This window comes from Phaseolus vulgaris, chromosome 7 (assembly GCF_000499845.2).
Source record: "Phaseolus vulgaris cultivar G19833 chromosome 7, P. vulgaris v2.0, whole genome shotgun sequence".
In the NCBI taxonomy this organism is placed as follows: domain Eukaryota; kingdom Viridiplantae; phylum Streptophyta; class Magnoliopsida; order Fabales; family Fabaceae; genus Phaseolus; species Phaseolus vulgaris.
The window spans coordinates 8,440,173-8,461,714 of NC_023753.2; the positions used below are offsets into that span (position 1 = coordinate 8,440,173).

The following is a 21,542-nucleotide window of genomic DNA, read 5'->3' on the forward strand; positions in this document are numbered from 1 at the left end:
TATTAGTTATTTTGTTTAAAATATCTTATTATATTAATACTACGTAGTATATAATCTAATGTAATACGAAAACAATATGTTTTATTATTAATTTATAATGTTTGTGTAACGCCAGACACAACCGTCCATGTCGTGATATTTTCATATACTCGTTTTCAACGCTCATAGCCGAAAAGCCAAAAGAAGAAAAAGCTCATTTTCAATTTAATATCTAACATTCTTACCATATCCATTTCAACACAATTCAAAACTGTTTATTAACGCGCATTTACAAGACTTTTTACATATTCACGTTGTTTTATATTATAACTGATAAAAATAAATATTTTTTTTTACTAAAATATAAGAAAATATTTTTTCATTTAACTATGTAATTCTCAGACAAATAGTTTTTTAATTAAAAAAATATTCTTATATTTCAAATTTGGTGATACTTATATAACCCCATTCATCATACGTTTCCTGAGAACATGGTTCATCTTTACCCAAATTTGACCTTTTATTTCTTCTAAAAATCCCCTTATTCGTCCTTATCCTTTTCCTTTTTTTTTCTCATCATTTTAATATTACACACAGAGACAATTTAATATTAACGAACGTGAACTTTTTCCCATAATAAATTATACTTTTCAATTATGAATGCAACGTTATAGTAGTGTTTTGAATAAACTTTGTTATTTATAATAATAATAACAACACTTTGTACACTGAAATGGTCGTGAGTATCTTGTATTAACTCTTGGGGTTTTTTTTGTTGATTTTTTATATTAGTGAATTGCTATCTGTCTATTCTCATTTATTTTGCTTGGTGATAGCCATGGGAAAGTTTGACTATTGGAATTAGAAGAAATCTTTGGGTCTAAGCTACCAATATAAATGTTTGTTGAACATAAAAAAGAAAGGTGTGTGGTCAAACAAAAACCAAATAAATTCGCACTGTAAACGGCTAAGACTTTAGCTAATAGAATACTTGTTATTTTTTTTTTCTCTGCCTCTCTTTTTATAAATATATGCTCCAAGCTTTCTCACTTCACACCAACATACAACAATAACACTGTCAGTTTCTCATTACTAAACTCTTCCCTCTGTTTCTCTGCTTCTGCTTCTGACTCCTTTTGGTAGGTACCCCAAACTCTCTAAATTTTACTTTTTCTTTTTTCCCTTTCTCACCCTTTTATCATTCTTCACTGATCATTCATTCCTGACGCTTCACCTTTACTGGGTTGCAAAAAAGTTTCTGTCTTTTCCACGCAATCTTCTACTTTCAAACCTATTCGCTCGCAGCATTTCTCCTGTTTTCGAACTCTGTAATTCTCTATTTTGGGGTTGTGTTCCAGAACACGCAACTCTACTTTGTTTTCTTACAATTTTCTTTTAAAGGGTAATCGGTTGGTGAAGTTTTCTCGCAATCGGGTTCTCAAACCCGAATCTTTCTGCGTATGTTTGTGCATGCAGAAAAGCACTTAACAAAATTCTGTTTCAGCTTCCTCTGTTTTTGGGCACGTACAGAGTTGTTCTGTTTTCGAGGATGGCCATAAAGACAATTGAACTGTTGAAAGGGTGCGGATCGCAGGAAGAGATAATGGAAGTGCTTGCCGCGGTGGCGTCGGATATGGGTGATGTTATCGATGATTTGAGCACTTTGCAGGTGATTCCACTTAAGGGTGCAATGACCAATGAGGTTTTCCAGGTAAAATGGCCTTCTAAAAATGGTGGTGAAGTCAAACAGGTTCTGGTTCGTTTATATGGGGAAGGGGTTGAAATTTTCTTCGACAGGGAAGAAGAAGTGAAAACCTTTGAGTGCATGTCAAAGCATGGTCAAGGACCTCGCCTTCTTGGCCGTTTCACTTCTGGCAGAATTGAGGAGTTTATTCACGCCAGAGTATGTTCTATGTTCTTATCCTCTTTCTTTTTTAATATTTCCATTTACAAAAAAACTGACATGATTGTTACATGGCCTCAGAAAGTTATCCTTTTGCTGACGAGATCATATAGTTGGAGTTCAATTTTGATCCTTTTTTTTTTTACATTTTTACTAAAGTTAATTAGAAAAGTTGACCAATTTATCATATTTACTATTTTGCTTAATTTTGATATAACAACCATTTTTGGTTTGTGTGGAACAGGGCAAAAAAATAATGATGTGTTAATGTGTAGTTGGATGAGTGAAAAGGCATCTTTGGGATGACTGAGTCATCAAAATTGGCTGATTTTCAAAGTCTTTTTGGCACACTTGTTAGCTGGTTTTCTAAACACAAACACTCCTTGAAAAATAAGGCCATGTGACCCCAGCATGAAACTACCTCTTATGACCATAAACACGTTTTAATTTGCTTCACTTATTCTAAACATCCAAAAACTTAACAATACTTTTTTTATTTTTGTTTATGTTCAGTGTTGATACTTTTAGATACTTCATTAATATGTAATATAAAAATATTATTTCTTCATAAATCAAATAAGGATATACGTAAATGATAGAAAGGAGTTTATATGATGATAATTATTTATAAATAGGTTTTGAATTTGTAGAATTACATTAATTATGTGTATAGATTTTTGAATAAGTTTCAAGTATTGTATCTTGCTTTTTAGAATAATTTTATGGTGTATGAGTGGTTGCAATCATTATTACAACTGGTGCTTGATCTTTAGAGAGTATATGCTGAGTTTGAAAGTGAATAAACTTTTTGTTCTCCATTTTGGTTTTGTTGTGGAGTCAAAAAGCTTTTCTTAGGGCTGATGCTCTCTTTTGGGTATTTGATTCCCTTTTCTTTTGGAGCAATGGAGGGTTATCAATACATACCTGTTTAGGATTAATAATTAAGAAGCATATTTTAGAAGTTCAATTGAATGGTGTTGAGTCAATAGGATCTGGTGCTCTTAGGTGTTGCGTTTACCATTCTTCTTACAAATTTGCTGAATGTCATTTTCTCTATTAGAAATAAAGAAACATAATATAACATTGATGTTACTGGGAATAAGGATCTGGATTTTTTTGTATGCATACATGACTTGGGATGTCATATTTCCTTTCACCCATTAAATGCTCATTAATAACTTCATAGTTATTTAATTAAGTAGTTGCCAACAAATTCTTTTGTCAACTTTGTATGGAACACTTCTGGATGGATTAATTGAAGAGTTGAACCCAAATGACAATTGATTGGTAATTTGCTTGGTCCATCCAGAGATCTCTTCTTTTAAAACCTCTTCACTATCTTTTTTAGATTTTTCAACCCAAAATCTTAAATACTTAATGTTTGTGACTTTTTTTCTTTCCAAATAGTACTCTCACGTAACAACCAACTTCAATAATATAATAATAATATATATTAAAATTTTAAATTGAAAAATAAATGAATGTTTTTTCTTTTAGTGGTATCAAATAAATGTATTTTGTCTTGTAGTAGTGTCAAAGTATAGTATTCTTTTCCTTTATATCTTTATATGTAACTCAACTTTCTTAACGAGTTTTCTTGAATTGAACAAATGGATAAGTTTTAGGTGAATTTCTCATTTTATGTTACTAAAATGGCACTTTTATCCTGAATTAACAGTGCCATTCAGAGATTTAATCATGTTTCCTAGTATAATGATTGTGTAAGTATAACCTGTTTTTTTTTCTTCCTTTTTTTAGACTCTCTCAGCTGCTGACCTCCGTGACCCTGAAGTATCTGCTTTGGTAGCATCTAAGATGAGAGAGTTCCATAATCTTGATATGCCTGGCGCAAAGAAGGCTCAGATTTGGCACAGATTGAGGTAATTATTGGTCAGATCAGTCTTAAATTCCTTTTTCATTGCTATGCTTTGCTCAATATTAAATACTGTCTCTTGTGCTATTTACTAGGAATTGGCTTGGTCAAGCCAAGAGTCTGTGCTCCCCAAAGGATACAAAATTTTTTGGCTTGGACAATCTGGATGAGGAAATAAACATCCTGGAGAAGAAGTTATCTGAAGGATATCAAGAGATTGGCTTTTGTCATAATGATCTACAATATGGTAACATAATGTTGGAGGAGGAGACAAAATTAATCACTATAATTGTAAGTTGTGATCATATATTCTTTGCCTCTGGTATTAGTGGTCTCCTTAATTTTTTCTTTTAATTTTTACCATTGAATCAATCTGAATGCCAAATACTTGAAAATTTGTGCATGATAATAAGACAAACGAACACTTTCTGTATCAACTTTAGGACATAGGAAGATAATACCACTTTTACAGGCTCTTTTCATCTTTTATCTGTCATATAAATATTACACCAAACTTACCTTTTGTTGGTTTTTTAATTTCTTTTCACTATACAGGACTATGAATATGCGAGTTATAATCCTGTTGCTTATGACCTAGCAAATCATTTCTGTGAAATGGCGGCTGATTACCACAGTGACACACCTCATGTTCTTGACTACAAGAAATATCCAGGTAGAGTTCTTGTTTGTAATATCTTTGCTCCTCTATGATTAATAGTAGCTGCAAATTTATGTTTACTGAGATCACTCTGAAACCTGACACACCAAATTGGATATGATAAACCAGGCCTGGAGGAACGTCAAAGATTTATCCGCATCTATCTGAGTTCTGAAGGTTAGTCCACTCACTCCACTAGTACACATGATTCTCATAAATCTGGATGTAGATAATTGCTATTAATCTATTCTCAGTTGATGAAAACCCTTAGAGAAATGAATAATTAGAGCTCTAAGTTTACACAGTTTACATTATTGATGAACAAGTCTTTGCTTATATGGAGCTGGCATTCATTTGTTTAATTTGTGCTTAACTTAGTTATTAGTTTAAGCTCATGAACTCTTCAATGTATGTTTGAATGTGATGTCACTCTTCAACATGCCTTGTCAAAATGAAGTTGAAATCATATCGTGAGAGCTAGCTTCTAAATCTCATAAATGCCTCAAATTTGTTCTGACAGTTCTTTCTACACAGGCAATAAACCAAGCAATGCTAAAGTGAACCAGTTGGTGAAAGCTACTGAAAACTACACTGCTGCAAACCATATATTTTGGGGTTTATGGGGACTTATTTCAGTAAGTTTTTGTTTTATTTGAATTCCGTAAAGAAGCTTATTTGTGTATACTATGAAGGTAAAGGTATAGATGTATATACTAATGTAGATGTTATGATGCACATGCAGAGTTATGTGAATAAAATAGAGTTTGACTACAAGGAGTATGCAAGGCAGAGGTTTCAGCAATACTGGTTAAGTAAGGCTACTTTATCAGACTCACCAAGCATTGTTTCCCAAGACCAAACTCTGAATGGATCTCTACCACTTTCATATGATTTTGCTTCGGATTCTTACTGAAGTTTAGTCTTAGTAATTATAGTATAGTATATATAAATAACACCTAAGATATGATATGCAGGAGCATCTTATATGTAAATTTATTTAATCACCAACAATGTGTAATGTTTATCAATCCCTCACTTTTGGAGTTGAGTTGAGACTTCATTTGCTTAATGCTGCATATAATATTTATATCTATCTCTCCTATTCTTGAAATCTATTTTCAATAGTTCCTCTCATGTAACATGGTTACTATAATCCACTGCTTTGAAGTTTATCAAAGTAAATTATAATTAATACTGTTTGACTTGACATCTTTAAGCCAATTAAAAAGTTTAAGAAATTCATTTATAAATAATTGTTTGATTTTTATATTAAAATAATTTTTAAATTTTATTTTGGTTTTATTTTTACACATAAACACATAACCTTCTATATGCAAATAGAAAACACACACACATATATTTATAATATATATATATATATATATATATATTATACTACTATTAAAATATCATCAATGTTAAAAACCAATTTTAAAAAAATAATTAATTATTATATTATTTAAATTAGATAATATTTAATAGACTAAAAAAATTATTAATATCTAAATTAATTTTTATTATTGATCTAAATTAATATTTAATTAACTATAAAAAATTAATTATTAATTATTTATATTCTAAAATTGACTGATAAAATCTTGGTAGGTAATTTCATTCATTTCTCACATATGTATTCAGTGTGAAAAATAATTATGCTACTATTCTCTCTTCTAATTCTGTTTTTGAGTAATTTAGCTCAGCTACTCTTATAAAACAACCATGTTTCTTTAAAAGAACATGTTTTGCATTTTTATAAAAATTGTTGTGAACTAGGTGATAAAAGTACATCGTTACACAGACACACCTGGATATTGTCTGTAATGTAGGGTTCTTTGATGAGCTTTTAGTCTGTTTGTTTTTAGTGTTGTTGTATAAGTAAAGGAGTGAGTTTACAATGATTGTATAGGTTTGGATCTCATAGATTTGAGAAGAAGATCTAAGTGAGTGAGTTATTGGTGACAATCCTTTTAGACAAAGCAAGAAAAACAATAAAATGAAGGTGACACTCAATATCATTTTTTCCCTTAATTCACTATTAGAAAATTATTAAATAAAAATAAATTTTAAACATAAAAAATAATTAGTTATTATATTAACTAAATTAGATATTATTTTAGAGACTAAAAAAATTATTAATTTTTATTATTGATAAATAGTTTTAAAATTGATATTTAATTAATTACAAAGATTTTTGCTATCAAAATTTAAAATCTAAATAATTGAAAGTTAAAACCTAGATAGTTAATTGACACTACAAGAAAATCATGAAATAGAAACCAATTTTTAGAAACCAAAATAATTAGTTACAATAGTAACTAAATTAGAAACCATTTTAGAAACTAAAAAAAAAAAATTGGTTTCTAAATTAGTTTCTATTATTGTTAAATAGGTTCTAAATTGGTATCTAATTAATAACCAAAGTTTTAACTACCCATAATTTAGAAACGGTTTAACAATAATAGAAATCATTTAGAAACCAAATTTTTGTTTAGTTTCTAAAATGGTCTCTAATTTAGTTACTATTGCAACTAATTATTTTGGTATCTAAAAATTGGTTTTTATTTTATGATTTTCTTGTAGTGTGAATACCAATTTATAAACTATTTATCAATAATAAAAATTAATTTAAAAATCAATAATTGTTTTAGTCTCTAGTATCTAATTTTATTTTATTTTTTTTATAAAGTTTTCGTGTTAGGCATCACTATGCAACTTGACATCTCAGCTAAGCTGACACCTCAAGTAACAACAATCATCTGCCATCACATGAAAAAAAAATATTATTAAAAAAAAGAAAAAAAGAAAGAAAATACAAAAATATGGGGGGACTAGACCAAAACCCATATGTTAACACAAACGATACATAGGTAGATTATACCTATTCATAAAGAATTTTAAGAACAGACTAGCTGGGAGTCTATTATACCAATGAAATGATTCTCTATGAATAAATCCTAAATTAGCCAACTTATCAGCACACGCATCCCCTTCACGAAAAATATGAGTTACCCTAAACCTGATTGTCCCACAAAAATTAAGACAAGTATTCCATCGATTCTGAAGCATCCACGGAACATTAGTCATAGCAGTAAACGCAGCACAAACCAAGGCAGAATCACATTCAAGCCAGACATTAGTAAGCCCCATTTTTTGAGCTTCCTCCATAGCATGTATAACTCCATAAAACTCAGCAACCAAAGCAGTTTGAACTTCAAGAAACGCTGAAAAAACACCAATAAATTCTCCCATACTTCCACGAAAAATACCTCCACAAGTAGCAAGACCAGGATACCCCCTAGCAGCCCCATCAGTATTAATTTTGACCCAGCCTGGTGAAGGAAATTCCCATCTAATAGGAAGAGGACGAAGAACTTTACCACTACGAGTCTTAATACCAAAAAACTTAATCACGTTGAAGTCCAACATATCATTCTTCATTGAAGCTTTAGACGAATTTCCCACTAGACAAGTTAAATCTTTAATTATCGAAATAGCCTTAGAAACCCCAATCTTATCCTGAAATCTAGCATAATTCCTCATACGCCATATCATCCATATAGAAAAGGTTATCACCGCAAGCTTAATCAATTTAACCAAAGGACTACCATCACTCTTAATAAAAGAAAGTAGATCATCCTTATTAGAGAAATGAGAAGTAAGAAAAATTTGTCGAACCCAACTCCAAATATGCAATGCGTTAGAACATTCAAAAAATAGATGTTGAATAGATTCCTCTTGCTTTTCACAAAGCGAACACATAGAACATATATGCAAACCCTTATTCTGAATATGTTGATCTGTAGGAAGTCGCCCATGAAAAATTTTCCAGAGTACTAGAGTTTTGGAAGGCGAAATAGATGAAGACCAAATGAATTTACCCCAACCACCTGGAACTCCTGGTTCCAAGAAAAAAGTCCTAGCCGATTTAAGAGTGAAACGACCAGACTCATTTAGAATCCAATTAGGAATATCATGTTCCTCTCTAATCATGATATGATTAAAAAAAATGAGGCATCTGCTGTAAAGATAAGGGAATATTCCAATCACAACCTGTCCAAAATTGAGAGACTGTATCCGGAATGCTAACACCATAAGATAACCCTGCAATATTCGCTAAAGAAGTAGTAGAGCACCATTTATCATTCCAGAAATTAATAAAAGAACATGTACCAACAGTCCAAGAAGTATAGTCAAGTATGGTAGAATAAAATTGCTTAATTCCAGGCCAGAGAGAGGAAGATCTATAAACCGTTCTAAATTCATATTTTGATTTAAGAACCCTGGCTTTCAAGAGTAAAGACCAAGGTTTGTCGCTATAAGCAAAGTTCCAAGCAAGCTTAAGAAGATATGCATTATTTTCATGATGAAGATTAATAATATTCAAGCCTCCATCCTCAAGAGGTGAACAAATTTTCCCCCAATTAACGGTAGCAATACCTTTTTTCAGAATATCACCAGTCCAAATAAAATTCCGACACCACTGCTCAACTTGCTTAATAACTGAAATAGGCCACTTATACATATTAAAACTATAAGCTAGAGATCTAGTAATCACTGTATTGACCAGCTGAATTCGACCCATCATGCTAAGAGATTTACCTTTCCAAGATGCTAGCTTCAATTTAACTTTATCAGCCAAAGGTTGAAGAAACCGACACTTTGGAGTACCAACAAAGATAGGCACTCCTAAATAATTGAAAGGCAAACAACCATGACTACAGGAAAAAATATTTTGAATTTTGGTGACAAATTGATGAGCATATATTTATTCACACTCATTAGCTTTATTCATAGATTATTGGACTATAATAATAAATAAATTCATTGTTTTAATTAATATTCTTATAATTGGGTTTATTTGGGCCTTAACTATTATTATTGTTAATTTTGTCTTTTTAGAGTAAATTATCCAGAGGAAGCATCTACCTTTGTGAATGGGCCAAATATGCAAAAGTCCAAGTTGCTTCTTGAACCAAAACAGAAAAAATATTCTGAGGAGAAGAAAGAGAAAATAAAAGCTACAAGATTCTAGAAACAGAATTGGAAGCAAATCTTCTGCAAAATAAAAAGAATTATGGAAAGTGGAAACTGTTTACAAAATCTAAACTGCAATATTTTCCCAAGATCCTTGGAGCAGAAAAGCCTATAAAAGGACACAAGCATAAAGGAGAGAAGGGAGCTTCATAGGGTTTTCTTAGTTTATTTTCTTCTTAGTAATTCTTTTGTTTTGCCTCCGCATGGAAGGCTAAACCTTTTTGGTTGATTCTTTTGTAATTCCCCATTGAGTTCTGAGGTTTTGTTCAATAAAAGTTTCGATTTTTAATTCTCTATAGCAGTTGTTTTTATTGTCTAATCTCCTAGAAAACTGGTTTTTGTGAGAGGTTGTACTTGAACGCATGATTGAGAGTCTTCCTTATCTTAAACTTTGGTTTCTTAGTTAGTTCGCATTGTTCTAATTAATTTCTTGGGCGCATGATTCAAGGGAGAGGAGGTAAACATTTCCATGGAGTATACGCATGGAACAAAGTGGGTATTGATTAAACTAGTAGACGCATGCTTTACTAGTGAGTTTCAGTTGAATCAGATCGGCGCATGTTCAATCTGGTTTAGCTCTGTTGGAGGATTGAGAAAAGATTAATCTTTAGAGAACCTGTGAAGAATTCAATGGTGGAAGAACTTGGGATCAACTGCTTTTTATTTGCTATTTTAATTTCTTTTATATTTTTTGCACAACTATCTCAAACCCCCTTTTCATCTTTATTGTTATTGCTAACTTTTATTGCTTGCAGATAGATTTTAAACCTTGATCAACTGATTTTACTATTGGATTCGTTGGGAGACGACTTGGGGACATTTGTCCACAATTATACTATCATCTCTCTAGTGTTACACAGTCTACGCTAGAATCATATTAATTTGACAGCAAAACGACAACTATCACAAATCTTGGAGAATTATCCATGGTGAAGAAACTACTTTTAGAGTTATTAATATATTGACCAGAAAAATCACCATATGTTTTAAGAAAAGAACTCAAATTTCTAAGAGACTTAATATCCCCCTACAAAAAATAAATATGTCATCAGCATACAAAATATGAGAGGGAGTGAGATAACCTTGCGGACTGGCCATATTTAAAATCTTCTTATCATTCACAAGCTTAGAGAGACCTCTACTAAGAACTTCCTTTGCAAGACAGAAAAGTAAAGGAGACAATGGATCACCTTGTCTTACCCCTCGACTGCAAGGAAAAAAACCCACCAAACTACCACTTATTCTTATAGAAAGCATAGCTGAACGGAGAATTGTACTAATCCAACCGACAAAAGAGGGGTGAAAACCAAAGCGTTTTAAAACTAATAATAAGAACTTCCAACTCAGAGTGTCAAAAGCTTTATGAATATCAACTTTGTAAGCCACATTACCTCCTCTAACCTTTTTAGAAAGCATGTTAATAGCTTCAGAAGCAATACCAATGCAATCCTGAATCTGTCTACCCTGCACAAATCCATATTGATTAGGAGAAATGATTCTAGTAGCCACAAGTGCAAGCCTATCCGCCAGTATCTTGGAAATAATCTTAAACTTGAAATTAGCAACAACAATTGACCTATAATCTTTAATGGAATCAACACCCTGAACCTTTGGAATAAGAGATACCACATTACTATTCATTCCAGGGAGAACCCAGTTTTGTTTAAAAAACTGTTGAACAGCATTGCAAACATCTGTCCCAATAATTTCCCAGCAAGAATGATAGAAAACACCACCAAAACCATCAAGACCAGGAGCACTATTACTGTTAAGATTAAAAACAACATTTTTAATTTCAGAAAAATCTGGACATTTAATCAACATCATATTCTCCTCAGAGGAAACCATCGCAGGAATATAAGTACCAATAAAATCTTCCATATTATCAGTATCCAGAACATTAGAAATAGACTCAGCATAAAGATTTTTATAAAAGTCCAAAATATGATCCTCAATGATTTTAGGATCCTCCGTAACCTCATTATCAATCCGTAGACGATGAATCCCACTAGAATTATTTCTCCTTTTGACCACCGCATGGAAAAAAGCAGTATTTCGATCTCCATCCTTGAACCATAACATCCTAGCCCTTTCTTTCCAAAACAAATATTGACAGTGAAGAGCATGATCAAGCTCCTCCTTAGCAATCTTTTCTTGACAGAGAAGTCCATCACTATCAGACAAACTAGCAGTCTCTAAGCTTTTTTGAATACCAAGAAGGATGCCCTGCTTAAGAAGAACTCCATTATGAACATTACCAAAAGAATTTTTATTCCAGTCTCGGAGCTTAAGTTTCAACCTTTTTAACTTATGTTGCAAGATAAACATAGGACAACCAACAACCTTATTAGCCCAAGAATCATGAATAAGCTTTAGACACGAAGTGTCCTGAAGCCACATCGAAAAGAAACGAAAATTGCTAACCTTCCGCAAAGAATTACTAGCAAGACTAGCAAGAATAGGGGAATGATCAGAACAATTTTTAACAAGAACCTGATAAGTACAAGATTCCCATTCATCCAGACACACTCCATTACATAAAGCCCTATCCAGTCTTCTGTGAATTCTATGCAACCCTCTCCTTCCGTTACACCAAGTATAACAAGATCCAGTAAAAGGCATACAAGAAAGATCATTAGTATTAATCCAGTCCAGGAATTCATTACAAGAAACCTGATTAGGAGCCACCCCCCCTTTACAGTCATCCGCCGAGAGCACAGCATTAAAATCTCCCAGAATACACCAAGGCCCTGTGAAGAGACTAAGATCCCTCCATAAAAATCGTCTAGACAAGTATGTGTTAGCACCATAAACACCTGCAAAGCTAAAACTTTTCTCTTGCAGACGACAAGTTACAGAGATAAATTGATCATTAACCAAGAAATTTTGGACAAGATTAGGAACCGACAAACACCAAAGCTTAGCAACTTTATTAACAATAGGAGACGTAGCCACCAAATGCATATTAACAGATTTGAAAAGGACGTCGAAAGCATTAGTGTATGACATCATGGGTTCAGCAAGAAAAACCAGGAGAGGTTTATGTAGGTTAAGTAAACTAAGCAACAACTCCAAAGTTTTGTGGTTTCCCAATCCTCTGACATTCCAAAAAAATGAAGAGACCTTCATTGCGACGTTGTAGAGAGAACTGCCTTAGCAGTTTTCCTGGATTTACCAGTCCCCTTAGGTGGTCTCCCTGGTTTTCTTTTAGTGTGAACTGTTTCCTCCCCATTATCACTGCCATCCTCCTCCATGTCATTAGAGTCAGCCCAAAATTTTGAAACAACCTGATTTTCAATATGATCAGAATTAATTCCAAAAATGGTAGGCGGAATAGTTGACGCTCCAATATGAGAATCACCTCCCACATCTGTAGTTTCCAAACCATCAAGAGAAGAAAAGTGATTTTGAAGGACCAACGATATTGCTTTAACATCCCCAAGATATTTAGCCTTCCGATGGGAGGTATGAGGCGACTGAGATGGTACAGTCACAATAGCAGAGACCTCCACATTAGGAACTGGTGCATTAGTATCTGCGTGTGATTTAACCCTCCGAGGAGAGGTAGAACGCAACGGAGATGGTACAATCACAGGAACAGATACCTCCACATGATGATCATCAATAAAAGTTGTTGAATTTGACTCTGAGTCCTTAGCTTGCATAACAGCAAGTGAATCCAAAGTGGGAGTGGACAACCCCTGCTTGGGTGAGGACCTATCATGATCTGAAGCATCCTCAAGAGGAGGCATATCTGCAAAATCATCCTCCCCTCCACCTGTTTCATCAACTTTCAACTTATCAATGAGGCCTTCCACGAGTTTTGTCTCCGAATTTTTTTTCCTATATTCTTTACGTTGTTTAGGAATCACGGTCCTCCCTTGGTCCCGTTCATCAGAAGATGCCTTCTGAGAAGGTTTATGTTGAGGCCCAAGAACACGACCCTGGTCATGGATCGCCTGACACTGAGCAAGCTCGTGCCCAATCATCTTACAATGAGAGCAAAATGGAAGGAGCCATTCATATTCCACACCAGCTACAAAAGCAAAGTCTGGACGTTCAACCAAAAGTTGATCGGAGAGAGGGGACAGTAGATCAATATCCACCAACACTCTAGCAAACATACCCCTATTCTTCCTCATAGTATGCTCATCCAAAGACAAAGGAGTACCAAGGCCTCTAACGATGGAATATATTGTCCTTGGTTTCCAATACTCCAAAGGCAAATGGTAGATTCTAACCCATGTCTGAGCTTTGGTACTCTTCATGGTAGCTGGGACAAAGTCTTTTGTCCAGGCAAACAATCTCAATAAACCAGGAGATAACTTCAGCGAACCCATCCCGAGGGCCCATCGCATGTCTTCTATAGAAGCGAACTCAAACTCATAGAAACCTTTTCCAAGAGGAATTGCTTTCCATGGTCCAAGAGCTTTCCACACCGGCTGCAACTTTTTAGTTAAATCCAGGTGTGTAAGAGGTTTATCCCCCTTAGATAGAATAATCCGACAATGGAGATGGGTTTTGCAATCCTTAAGACCAGCCAAGTAATCTGCCTCATCAATCCGGACAGCAATCATGTCACCCTTAATACAAGAAGTAGGTAGCTGGGACAAAGGAATGTCACATGTATTTCCCAAAGCCTGAGCAAAAGTCTTCCTTTGACCGGATATAAAATATATTTTTTTATGTACTTCCCGATCCATCAAACAAGCCCATGGTATGAGAAAACCCGCAGAACCCTCCGTCATATTAGAAGGCTAATAAGTTGCCGCCAAGAACTTCCACAAGAACACGGAACACCGCGCGAGCCAACCACTCCGCCGCCACCAGAGCCACCCCCTTCACCGGACCTGCAGACGCCGCGCACCAGCCCAGCAACCACCGCGCTCCGTCGCCCAGGCGCCGTTGCACAAACGGAAACCGCACGCTGCCCACGCCGCCGCACCGGGCTCTAGCACCGCACCGCGTCGTCGTCCTGTAGCACCGCCGCGCCGCACCAGCTATTCCGCTGTCGTCACGCACAAAGCTGCCGCCTTGCACCGGAAACCCTAAGATGCGGATGCGTTCCGCTGCCGTCACACACGCACAACAAACACCCTAATTAGGTCTCTCCCGTGCTCTGTGTTCCAGATGTCGTCCTGTAGCACCGCCGCGCCGCACCTCCAGCTATTCCGCTGCCGTCACGCACAATGCTGCCGCCTTGCACCGGAAACCCTAAGATGCGGAGGCGTTCCGCTGCCGCCACGCACGCACAAGAAACCCTAATTCTTTAACCCAATTCTTCAATTCAAGAAAAGAAAAAACATACTCTCTTGCAATATTTAACTTTAAGAGAATAATTCTCCCTTGTAACAACACCACTCTAGTATCTAATTTAGTCAATATAACAATTAATTATTTTTAATTTTTAAAATTGATTTTTATTTAATAATTTTATATTATTGCTTTAAGCACATTTATTTTTTGTTAGAGAATCACATTGGTCAAATGAGTTTAAGGATGGTATATGTTTGGAGAGTGTGTTTATAGTTTTACTATTTTAGTTTTATTTTTTAATTTTTGAATGCTTAAAATGACTCCCATAACAACAAAATCAATTTGTATTGAGTAATTTAATATAAGGATGATCCTTCATTCATTTTAAAATATTTATGAAATAGAGTAATATTTTTATAGTTAACCAAAACTATTTTTAAGTGCCAATTTTAAAAATAATTATTAATTAGTATATACTTTTACTTTACTAATGATAATAAAAATAATATTATTATACATTTACATTATATTTTCACAACTTATTGGATATAGTGAGAAACTTCCTATAACAAAATTTAATTACTCATATTCAAATCCAAAATATTAGAATAAAAAAAATCATATCTTTTCATTATAAATGAAAATAAATATTTTTATGTTTCATTTTTATGTGTGTAGAAAATGATAATATCTACATTTTTTTCATATAAAATTTTGAACATTTTGATCGAAATTAATTTTCTTAATATTTATTAAGAAAGCTTAGATCAATTCTTAAGTATCTGAACTAGAAAATTTTAATCAGAATCCCAAACCTTTAAATTTATATTTTTTTAATAGAAAATTTCAGTTTAGTTATCGTTACAAAAAATTAAATGACTGAATTGTAAGAGTATGGAGAGATTTGTCAAAAAAAATTATACTAAATGAACTTATAATGACAAAAATAGTAAAAAATATAATTCAATATTTATATTTCTGTTAAGAGTTTAAGTATGATATGAAAGTTACACCTTAAATAAAAATGAAAAATGAAGTAATATAATTTTTTTCATAAACTTCGGTCTTAAAATTTTGTATTAAAAATGGCGACCTCAAATCTTTCCCATCTTTTTTTTAAAAAGAAATTGTCAACAATTTCTTCAGGTAATATTTTACAAGTTATGCAGGAAACTCGTATATCAAAAAAATTACCAACAATTTAAGCAGAAAATATTTTACAAATTATGGAGGAAACTATGTATTTACTATTTATATTTAAAAAATGAATACAAAATTTTTGCAGTAATTTTCATCACATAAAAATCTCACATTCAAAGGTTCATTTGTCTAGAATAATTGGAAGAAAGAAGAAAAAAAAGAAGAAAAAAGAAAAAAAAGAATGTTTGATACACACAAAGCATACATGTTATTAGGGGCACAAATAAACCATGGGTTTAGTGTTAGCTCTTTAAGAACATTACCATGACAATACAAAGTGAAACACACTATTAATTCACATATTGGATCATTACTGAGTCCCCCCACATTTTATTTAATTATTATTATACATGTAAAATCAAACAGGGAAGGAACAAACAAGGCACGTGAGTGGTGCTGTGGGGTGGAGGAAGAACAAACACTCAAGTTTACTGTTGCTGAACTAGCGACGGAAACTCCTAACTTGTCGCGGTGGTTCAGCCTCATTGTCACGCAGCTTGACCAGCGTGTAAACGCCGGCACCGGCGAGAGCACCCAGCGTGGGAGCCACCAAATAGATCCATATATGCTTGTAATTTCCTGCTGCAACGGCTGGCCCTAACGTGCGCACTGGATTCATGGAACCACCACTTGTTGGCCTAATCAACATGCCATGCCATGTCATTCATTTATTCTTAATTTAAATTTGAATCATGTTTTTGTTTAACTAAATGCATTATTCTTACCCTGATATGAGAATGTTGAGCAAAACTGTAGCCCCAACAGCAATACCCGCCATTTCACCGACCTGCATGGCAGAACCAAATCCATGGTGTAAAGAAAGGAAGGTGTTGATTATGTGAGAAGAAAAAGAAAAGGTTTGTGAAGGATGAAAGGAAGGAATGAACGCACCGCACGAGTGTCAGTGGCAACAGCAGTGACAACGAACAAGAGAATGAAAGTGATGATGAACTCAGTTGCAAAGGCCTGGCCAACGCTGACAGAAGGGACAGTGACCCCACCGGAGAGGAAAGGGTGGTAAACACCTTTGAGAGCAAAACAGGCACAGATGGAGGCGGAGACTTGAGCTGCTATGTAGGCAGGGACATGGGTCCAAGGGAAGTGGCGAAAGGCTGCGAAGGCAATGGTGAGTGATGGGTTGAGATGTGCACCTGAGATGTGTCCAATGGAGAGGATGATGAACATCACTGTTAGCCCTGCACATGCTGCATTTCCCATCAGAGTCTCCACTCCATTGTACTTGTTGTTCACTATCGGTCCAGCCGTTGCTGCGAATATCAATATGAATGTCCCCACAAACTCTGCTCCAACCTTTCGTCATCACAACACACAACAACCTTGTTTAGTACCCAATGCATAAGTTTTTCCTTTCCACACATGTTCTTTTGTAAAACCTGTTCTTTTGTAACAACAACACTATTCCCCATTATTGAGAGGTTTATATATATGTTTAACAACAAACACATTTTTTTATTACATTTTAGAAAAGTTAACTATTCTAAAAATCATTTTTCACCGAAACTGTCTAAATATATAGAAACTTTTTATATTGTAATCAATTAAAACCGTAATTAAGTATACATATAATAATTTATTGAAGTAGTGCAACTTCACAATTGTCTCAATCATTTTCTAATTATAACACATAATAATTCATTTTTTTATCGTACCGAGATATAGAGAATAATTTATTTAAGGATAACTTAAGAAAAAAGATTAATGCAGAGAAAATATCAATGAATTTGTATTTTGTTAATGGACTAAGTCTGAAGTCAAACGTTTTCCAGGAAAAGATTAAAAATATAAAAAAAAAATGTTATAAAAAAATGAAAGGAAAATATCAAAGCCACTAAACGTATGTTTTTGCTTCACTTGAGCAAGTAAGACCCTCTAGGTTATCAAGGTGACTATGTTATCCATGAAAATGAAAATAAAATAAAATTGACACACCCCGTTTTTGTTAGTTATCTAACTTTGTTAGCTATAATAAATTTCTCAACGACTACTTACATTAGAAAAAATAGAACAAATTAAGAAAGTAGGATTAAAATTAACTTTTGCATATCTCAACTTTAAAAAAAGTAATCATTCTTTTTTAAGTTAATTTTGTTATGCCCATCTATACCTAAATGCAAGTGCATAATATTTATTTTTAAGTCAATGATATAAAAGCAAACAAAAAAATGCTTTGTATTGTCTAATCCTTAATGCCAATGCATGTCATCAGCCACAATTATTTATTATTTGTCTTAAAATTATTGTCAATTTAAGGTTATCAAATTTTAATCATAATAATAACATCTTTCCCTTTTAATGAATGTTTTCGTATTTCATTTACTGCATTAGGTAACGGTTAGAAAAAACAACTTAAAAAAATATTTATAAAGCAATAAATATTTGAAACAAAAAAAAGATTTCAAATGTAAAAGTAGTGACAGTTGTGAAAAAACAAATATAATTTGTTTTCATAGGCAATGAACTAAAATGCGATTTGAACCTATGACGATATATATTTGGTGAATAAGAGATCTCAAACTGAATAATGATGGTGTGCAGGAAAGTTAAAGAATAGGAAATTTGAGCACAGACAAGTGAAGGTGTATAAAAAAGTTAAAGAAAAAAGAGAGCATGAAAGGAAAGAAAACAAAAGCTTAGTGAATAGCCATGAACACCAACTATATGAGAGGAAAGCAATGTAGAAAAGACAGGTACTGGCATTAACAGAAGCTTGTGACCCTTCATTTGAATTAGTATACATATGGAAAGGAAAGCAATAAAGAAGAGAATGTAAGGGAACAGTGATGGATCTCATCTATATTTGATCACATCCAAATCTTGGGTGAAAAATGTTTCCAAGTTACTTGTTGTTTTCCTTAATTCTTGTTAAAAAGAATATCTCAAAGACCACTTAATTTTACAAGAAAAAGAGTTATAATGATCAATCTATGAAATTTCAAGGAGCCAAACTAATGCTTTGACTTTCTTGAAAAAGCACTTCCAACACATTTAAAATGAATGCTTAATTCATGGAAATTATTGATTTTTTTGTATGAGCGTAGAAATAAATAGATACATGTTGCTTAATATAAGTTAAATTAATATTCATTTTAAGAAAAGAAACACAGAAAATAGACTAATTACTATATAGGATTGCAAAGAGAGAGAAATGACATGTTTAGTTTAAGTAGAATTATTAATAGGTTGAATCTTTTAGAATGAGATTAAATATGTTTTTTTATCTATTTTTTGTATTATATTATAATATATTGTAATAAGAAAATTATTGAAATAATTTATAAGTTTTTTTTATGTGTGACAAATAAATATCTAATAACTAAAATGAAATAGAATGTTAAAATATATATTGACTAATTTTTTTACATAAATGTTATAACAATTAAAAATTTATTTATTATTTTTAAAAAATTATTTTAATAATTTCTTTGTTATAAGAACCTATTGGACTGTATTAAGAAAAAAACTAATTTTATATTATAACGATAAAAACATTTAATCCACATATACTCTCTCGTAACAAATTATTTTATATTTCTTTTTAAATGGAGGCACATTGCAAAGGGACAAAATTTGATGTCTGATTGTATTTTAATAAAAAAAAAAAAGAAACCGTGAGAATATACACTACCGGTTGATTTATGTGACATTTTTGTTTAAGTCGAGTTAAGATGGTGTATTGAGCTACTCTAATGTGATTTAATGAATGTTTAACATATTATAGCATTAAGCATTTTTCTTTTTGCATCTTCTAGAGAGTTGTTCTTATTAACTCGCTACACTAACAAAAATTCTTCACTTCTTTAACAAATTAGATATAGTTGAGCCACATTTAACAAATTTTATTACAATGATTTTTTTATCAAAAAGTTACAGGAAATAGAACAAGGCACAGCCAGCACGTACTCAATGTGTATGATATGGTGGGCGTGACTAGAAAAATAATTATTTCATAATCTTTTTAATTTATTAAAAAATAAATACTTAAGAAAGAGATTTAAAGGGTTTTGTTGATTTTTGTTATTTTAAAAAAAGTAAGATACAACTTCATGTGTTCCTAATATTTCCTCACGCAATTTCTCATCAATGTCGTGAAAGTTTGAGCTGTTATAATCGCAATCTCATTAATTAATTCCTGACATTTATCATCACAGTCATATAAAAACCGCATTTCGAGGCATGGCATGACGAAGGTGGATGAAATAAATAGATAAGGAAAACAGAAGGAAAATACTAATGATTAATAATGAAAACAAATTGAAAAGATATACATTACGATGAATTCATAATTTTTTATTAATTAATATTTCTCTTCTGAGTTAGTTATTTGGATTTTATAGACAGTAAAAAAAAAAAGATGTAAATGTAGAAAATCACCGACTGAGAAGAAAAGAAAATGCGAGAGAATTGCAACACGTAGCGTTGACAAAAATGGAGATAAAGAAAGGGGTTCGATTGGTATTACCTTTTGAGTGAGAGAAACATTGGGCAGTGAAACACCGAGAGAGAAATCAGTGAAGCAGCTCTGATCTTTCGTCGGAAAACATTTGCATCGATTCATGGTGAACGAGTTACGCTCGTGCGACAGCGAGTCCACTCGCAGCGACGTGAACAGCGGTCCTCCCGGAGTGTCTGGCGTGGCCGGCACCGAAGCCGCCGTCGGCGTACCTGTCTCCGATTCCGGCATCCTCTTTTTTTTTTCTTTTCAAATTTCACAAATATAAACAAAAAGTAGAAAAGGATAATTGGATATTAACAGTGGACGACGCACTACATGATTTTGCAAAAGCAAGAGAAAGAGAAGTATTTTTTTTTTGGTGTTTTTTTGGGGAGAATTTGAGGGGAAAAGGAAGAGTTACATAATTGGATGGTTTTTATAAATGTGTTCTTAAGGAATGTTGGGAGGAGAGAGCGGAGCCAGGCTTGGGAAGCTTGAGGTCAGAAGAAGGAGGTGTGGAAATGGAGCATGTGATGATGATGACGGAAGTGCGATGTGATTGGAGGTGTTAAGGTTGGAATGGAATCGGAAAACTTGTGAGAAAGGTTGTGATGCAAGTTGGAAGATGGTGGAGGAGAGAGGGAGAAAAGGGAAAAGTGCGGTGGTGGAAGGTGGAGAAAAGTGGTGGTCAACGAGTGCTTGAAGATGAATGAGAATGGAGGAGAAGTGAGGAGTTGTTAGTTAATAATACTAAATGGATTATAAAAATGAGGTGTGGGAGAGCTATGCTATGCCATCAATATAATTATTAAACACAAATAATTAAAGTCGGTTAGTTCCTTTCATAATGGAAAAAGATTGTTCTCCTTATTCCTATTTTTTTTTCTCTTAGCTTTTATTTTTAAAACACCAATTCAATTTATATAAACTATATTAAATACAATATTTTATTTTCTATAAAAAATTATTCTAAATGTCACAGAAAGTAGGCTGTGTGTGTAATTTTCCAGTTCGTCAAACTTTTACAATAACAAGAAAATAAAGAATAATATCATAAATGGTTAACAAACTTAAATAATGGACGTACAAATGCTATCATAATGAAAAAGTCAAAGCCCTTGCATTATTGTTTATTTTACTTATCTACTGATTCTATAATATATATATATATATATATGATTTTTTT

At 33.1% G+C, this 21,542-nt stretch overlaps 2 protein-coding genes across 3 annotated transcripts; one reads left to right on the forward strand and one right to left on the reverse strand.

The window, feature by feature from the left end:
- The first annotated feature begins 897 nt into the window (after positions 1-897).
- Positions 898-5,524, forward strand: LOC137830391 (probable choline kinase 2). Of its 2 annotated transcripts, none has more exons than XM_068637700.1 (8): positions 898-1,118; positions 1,484-1,882; positions 3,641-3,762; positions 3,851-4,046; positions 4,311-4,428; positions 4,543-4,590; positions 4,948-5,048; positions 5,156-5,524. In XM_068637700.1, the coding sequence occupies exons 2-8, from the start codon at positions 1,529-1,531 to the stop codon at positions 5,324-5,326; spliced, it is 1,110 nt and encodes a 369-aa protein (XP_068493801.1). In that variant the 5' UTR covers positions 898-1,118; positions 1,484-1,528; the 3' UTR covers positions 5,327-5,524. The 2 variants fall into 2 exon arrangements, with proteins under 2 accessions (XP_068493801.1, XP_068493802.1); XM_068637701.1 differs by having other exon boundaries at positions 987-1,118; positions 1,510-1,882.
- Positions 5,525-16,087: 10,563 nt separating this feature from the next.
- LOC137830393 (probable aquaporin NIP5-1) lies at positions 16,088-21,196 on the reverse strand. Its single transcript, XM_068637703.1, has 4 exons — positions 20,384-21,196; positions 16,795-17,214; positions 16,629-16,690; positions 16,088-16,541 (listed from the first exon to the last, which is right to left on the reverse strand). The coding sequence occupies exons 1-4, from the start codon at positions 20,603-20,605 to the stop codon at positions 16,346-16,348; spliced, it is 900 nt and encodes a 299-aa protein (XP_068493804.1). The 5' UTR covers positions 20,606-21,196; the 3' UTR covers positions 16,088-16,345.
- Positions 21,197-21,542: the final 346 nt, after the last annotated feature.

Excerpts from the sequence above, each read along its gene's own strand:
- LOC137830391 (XM_068637700.1), top strand. The coding sequence starts at position 1,529 with ATGGCCATAAAGACAATTGAACTGTTGAAAGGGTGCGGATCGCAGGAA. Across the intron at positions 1,883-3,640 it reads AGGAGTTTATTCACGCCAGA|ACTCTCTCAGCTGCTGACCT; the intron begins GTATGTTCTATG and ends TCCTTTTTTTAG. Across the intron at positions 4,047-4,310 it reads CAAAATTAATCACTATAATT|GACTATGAATATGCGAGTTA; the intron begins GTAAGTTGTGAT and ends TTCACTATACAG.
- LOC137830393 (XM_068637703.1), bottom strand. The coding sequence starts at position 20,605 with ATGCCGGAATCGGAGACAGGTACGCCGACGGCGGCTTCGGTGCCGGCC. Across the intron at positions 16,691-16,794 it reads TTGCCACTGACACTCGTGCG|GTCGGTGAAATGGCGGGTAT; the intron begins GTGCGTTCATTC and ends TCTGCCATGCAG. Across the intron at positions 16,542-16,628 it reads CTCAACATTCTCATATCAGG|GCCAACAAGTGGTGGTTCCA; the intron begins GTAAGAATAATG and ends CATGTTGATTAG.